The 5,487-nt window shown below is 50.0% G+C and overlaps 2 protein-coding genes across 3 annotated transcripts in view; both read left to right on the top strand.

The window, feature by feature from the left end:
* Positions 1-3,204: 3,204 nt before the first annotated feature.
* The window catches only part of rsu1 (Ras suppressor protein 1), a 32,930-nt gene continuing 30,647 nt past the window's right edge, over positions 3,205-5,487 (top strand). The window contains exons 1-3 of one of the 2 annotated variants that reach the window (XM_086192274.1): positions 3,205-3,504; positions 3,649-3,770; positions 4,584-4,634. In XM_086192274.1, coding sequence (XP_086048400.1) covers positions 3,662-3,770; positions 4,584-4,634 — 160 coding nt within the window. In that variant the 5' untranslated portion in view covers positions 3,205-3,504; positions 3,649-3,661. Of the gene's footprint in view, positions 3,771-4,583; positions 4,635-5,487 lie in introns of both variants that reach the window. The other variant, XM_086192273.1, reaches the window with a different exon arrangement.
* The window catches only part of LOC147242108 (uncharacterized), a 10,920-nt gene continuing 10,837 nt past the window's right edge, over positions 5,405-5,487 (top strand). Inside the window, exon 1 of the mRNA XM_086192326.1 lies at positions 5,405-5,410. Within this exon, the coding sequence (XP_086048452.1) occupies positions 5,405-5,410 (6 nt within the window). The remainder of the gene's footprint in view (positions 5,411-5,487) is intronic.

Below are 5,487 nucleotides of genomic sequence, written 5' to 3'. Positions count from 1 at the left end.
CACCAACACTGACACAGACACCAACACCTCCACCAACACTGACACAGACACCAACACCTCCACCTCCACCCACAACACTGACACAGACACCAACACCTCCATCACCACCACCCACAACAATGACACAGACACCAACACCTCCACCACCAACAACACTGACACAGACACCAACACCTCCATCTCCACCCACAACACTGACACAGCCACCGACAACAACACTGACACAGACACCAACAACAACACTGACACAGACACCAACACCTCCACCAACAACAACACTGTCACAGACACCATTACCTCCACCAACAACAACACTGACACAGACACCAACACCTCCACCCACAACACTGACACAGACACCAACAGCTCCACCAACAACAACACTGACACAGACACCAACACCTCCACCACCAACAACACTGTCACAGACACCAACACCTCCACCACCACCACCCACAACAGCACCAACAATACTGACACAGACACCAACACCTCCACCACTAACAACACTGACACAGACACCAACACCTCCATCTCCACCCACAACACTGACACAGCCACCGACAACAACACTGACACAGACACCAACAACAACACTGACACAGACACCAACACCTCCACCTCCACCCACAACACTGACACAGACACCAACACCTCCACCCACAACACTGACACAGACACCAACACCTCCACCAACACCAACACTGTCACAGACACCAACACCTCCACCAACAACAACACTGACACAGACACCAACACCTCCACCACCACCAACACTGATACAGACACCAACACCTCCACCACCACCACCCACAACAGCACCAACAACACTGACACAGACACCAACACCTCCATCTCCACCCACAACACTGACACAGCCACCGACAACAACACTGACACAGACACCAACAACAACACTGACACAGACACCAACACCTCCACCTCCACCCACAACACTGACACAGACACCAACACCTCCACCCACAACACTGACACAGACACCAACACCTCCACCAACACCAACACTGTCACAGACACCAACACCTCCACCAACAACAACACTGACACAGACACCAACACCTCCACCACCACCAACACTGATACAGACACCAACACCTCCACCACCACCACCCACAACAGCATCAACAATACTGACACAGATGCCAACACCACCACCAACACTGATACAGACACCAACACCTCCACCACCACCACCCACAACAGCACCAACAATACTGACACAGACACCAACACCTCCACCACCACCAACACTGATACAGACACCAACACCTCCACCACCACCACCCACAACAGCACCAAAAATACTGACACAGATGCCAACACCTCCACCCACAACACTGACACAGACACCAACACCTCCACCCACAACACTGACACAGACACCAACACCTCCACCACCACCAACACTGATACAGACACCAACACCTCCACCACCACTACCCACAACAGCATCAACAATACTGACACAGATGCCAACACCACCACCACCACCACCACCTCCGCATTCTTGTCTGTGGGCATCATATGAATCTGGCTGGTCAATGGAGGATGAACTCAATATCCCACAACCTCATTTATCATGTCTGAACGACAAGGAGGAACTTGTGTGTGTGTGTGTGTATGTGTGTGTGTGTGTGTGTGTTCCTCTTCATGATCATCATCACCTTCATCCCTCAATGAGGAGACGACTGATGGTCGCGGCAGGTCGCCAGTGTGTAACAACCCAACTAAAAATGCATAATTTGACTTATCTTATGTGACTCAGTATGTGTCCGTGTTCACACATGTTCCGTGTTCACACATGTTCTGTGTTCACACATGTTCCATGTTCACACATGTTCTGTGTTCACACATGTTCTATGTTCTATCTTAATCCCCTTGTGGATTTTGTTTTGTTCTCTATGCTCACACTAAGGATGGATGCCCAGTGTTGCATCGAGCTGTCCCTGCCACCACCCCCATACCCTTGACCAGCCTGTCAAAACGACCATCGTCCGTTGCACTCTACCCTCTACAGTTGCATGCCGACACAGTAGATCCATGGAGGACGCCACTGCTCACATGCTCTGTCCTATCAGACCTGGACAAGAGCAGGGGACGTGCTGAGACTGTTATTTGTTGGTTAGGGTTCAGTCTTTAATACTAACCTTCCCTCCACCCTCATCACAAGCTCAGGATCCTGGGGCTGAACCACACCCTCTAGCAGGTGGATCCTGGACTCTTTGACAGAGAGACCTCAGGTGGTGAAAGCAGGAGACACCTCATCCCCCGTCACCCTCAGCACAATGGCCCCCCAGGGTTGTGATCTGTCCCCTCTTCTGTACTCCCTGTGCACGCATGATTGTGCAGCCACCGCAGACTCCACCCACATCATTAAGTTAGCTGACGACACCGTAGTGGAGGCCTAATCCACAACAACGATGATGAAACGCTTACCTGGAGGACTTGGGGGACATCTATATCACCAGACCACCAAAATCCTGAGAGACCCAGGAAGCAGGTACTGGCGGCGAGACACAGGCAGACTTCCTTCCCCCGAGCCTCTGACTTCTAAATGGCAATGATCAATCAATCAATCAATCAATCAGAAGCATTTATTGTCATTGCATTGCATAAAACGAAACTGCAAAGGACAGTGCAACAGTTATTAAATATATAAACCAGATTCTTGGCATAAAAAGAGATGAATGGAAATAAGAAAAAGAGAGGAGACGGTCCATAAATGTAGATTTACACTCCACTGCAGTGAAACATCAAGACTAAGCACTCTTTGAAAGGAAGCACAAGTATTGATGTCTTATGTGTGAGTCCAGCACTTCCCCTGCCTGGCCAACATCGCACTCAATGGGACAAATAAAATCCTATCCCACAAGAATAAGTGGGAGTCACGTGATAAATATGACTGCCAGTCATTACACACTCAGTGTGACATCATTTCCTGCCATGTTTGTGATTAAAAGCTTTTATCTTATCTTCCATCTCGGGAATGAAGTTATAGCTTTGGTGAAGAATCAAAAAGGTGCAGAACGTCGTCGTGTGACGCGTTAGACGCGCGTCTGTGACATGCGTCGCGACTTCATGACGTTGTTTAGTGCGCATGCCGTCACACTGGGCGCCGCCTCTCTCCTTTTTTTGTTGTTATTATGAACAAATATACAGAACAAAGATGTTCAGCCAGGGGGACAACAACGTAGAAACGTAAAGAGATGCGAAGGAATCCATAACTTCAGGCAAACAATCAGAACAAGAGCGAGAGACAGAAACAAACAAACATCAACCACATTAAAACTTTTCCCAGTTCGTTTCACTCCTCTCCTCTCGGGCTCTCCTCCTCTCAGGAGTACGAGGAGGTGGGAGGAACTGTCCAACCCGCCCCGTGCAGCACCGCGGAGGGACACAGGAAGTCCCCCTTTTATGGTATGCTGGCTTCTACATCCACTTCCGGTAGACGGCGAGCCGACGGCGCAGATCGGGAATCGGAAGGCAAGAAGATCTTTCTTCTTACTCCGTCTTTTCTCACTTGAGTGTTCGGACGTCCTGACCCAGTGCCGTACATCCGGGTACCGAGCGGGTCAGCTGCACTCGTTTCTAGGTTCCCATCTGACGTCACTGGCTGTTTTTAACCAGACGCTGCTGAAAAATGTCGAAGTCCCTCAAGAAGATCGTGGAGGAGAGTCGAGACAAGAACCTGCCCGAAGTGGAGATGTGCGACAGAGGCGTCTCCAACATGCTGGACGTCCCGGGACTGTGTGAGTAGCCGCCGCGGACCAGCGGAGCTCCCGGTACCGCCACATCCGGCACCCGGACGGTGGACGCGCTGCTTGATAGAAACTTCTTACATGAAGTAACTTGTGTACTTTGTCCTGATCTACTGGCTCGGGTCTAAACCATCTAGCAGTTCAGATGAGAGTCAGGAATCATTAATCTGCTGTACACGCGTCAAACATGAGTGACGTCACGCTCTTGCTATGCTGTCATGACTGTGAAGGTCGTGGAAAAATAGCGGGACACATCTAGATGAACCAGGCTTGATGTTTTATTCTCAAATTCTCTTATGAGAGCAAGAACTATATGAGAGCTCCTCTATGATGGGCGTGGCTCCCAGAATAAATACTGTTAGCCCCACCCACCATGGAGTCTCCGCCCACCGGAGTGACTGGCAAGCCTGAGTCACGATGTACTTGACGTTAATTTAGTGAATCCAGGAAGAACAGAGACCACATAGGCGGTCTAGACCAGACTAACAGAGCACAGAGACCACCTAGACCAGACTAACAGAGTACAGAGACCACCTCTCTGAACCAGGGCTATCAATTCTTCTTTGCTGCTCTAAATGGTAGCTCCAGTCTACACTACCGTTTCAGAGCAGGGAAGAAGAAGAGACTGACCTGAGGGGCAGAGTTAGCAAATGTAGGCCATGTGACATTCCAGTAGAGGCGTGTGTGTCCAGAGGATGGCTGTGGGGAAACAAACACCTGTCACGGCCCAGTGCCGTTTCGCACACGCGTCGCCCCGTGATTATGCGCGTTCCTGAGTCAACACAACGCTCTTTGTCTTTTCAGTCACTTTGTCCAACATCTCCCAGCTGGTCCTCAGCCACAACAAGCTCACAGGTAAGAGAGCACCGAGGCACTGAACCTGACTCTGCTCCTCTTTGGGGTAGAATCAGTCAGAGGGTCCAAGACCCAGCACTGAGTGACTATGTAGCACTAACTGGGTTGTGTGATGTTGTATTGTAAAAAAGGGTGGGGGGGCGACACTTCTTCTGCCACTAGATGGCAGTACCTGCGACCAAATCACAACTGAAGCACTTTGGCGCTACTTTGGGTTTTTCCTTCATTAAGTCTGAATTCTTGCTTGTGTTGTACGTCGCTTTGGACAAAAGCGTCTGCTAAATGAAATTGTAGGATTGTAGAAGATCCCTCATCCTGCTCTGTTAGCAGAGGTCAAAGGTCACACAAGGGTCACCACCATAGCTCATCTACACATGGACCTCTTGTCCGATTCCTGCGGTGCCTGAGCCATTGTAGCGACACTTCATTTGTGATGGAAGTCCAACTGCCAGATAAAGTCTCAGTCTCTCTTTCCACCACCAGGATCTCCTTGTCCTCTGTGTGAAACTTTGGCTGCATGTGGCGTTGCACCTCCTTCTCTCTCTCAGATTCATGTTCCTGCTGTTTTGACTGAGGTTCATGTCAGCGAGGTTCTGGCCCGCTTTGACCCCCAGGGCCTTTTTGCCTAGCTGGCCTGTTTCTATCTGTTGAGCCCAGGAGAACACTGGAGTGACAGGCTGTAGTGCCACTCTGCCCCACAAGAGGTCACTGCTGGCTCACTAATGCAATCACAAAGTTCATGCTGGGTGGAAACTGAACAAATAAAGCTTATGAAGGTTTACAGTCCGAAAAGTTGTCAGAAAATGTGGTGAATCACGTTTCCGGCTTCAGGGTTCATAGAGCAATGTAGAAG

The sequence above is a fragment of the Aulostomus chinensis genome, chromosome 21, assembly GCF_037954235.1.
Source record: "Aulostomus chinensis isolate RoL2024-O1b breed Wild chromosome 21, RoL_Achi_v1.0, whole genome shotgun sequence".
NCBI lineage: Eukaryota > Metazoa > Chordata > Actinopteri > Syngnathiformes > Aulostomidae > Aulostomus > Aulostomus chinensis.
Note: the sequence above shows the minus strand (reverse complement) of the source record. Positions and strands in the feature narration are given on the sequence as shown.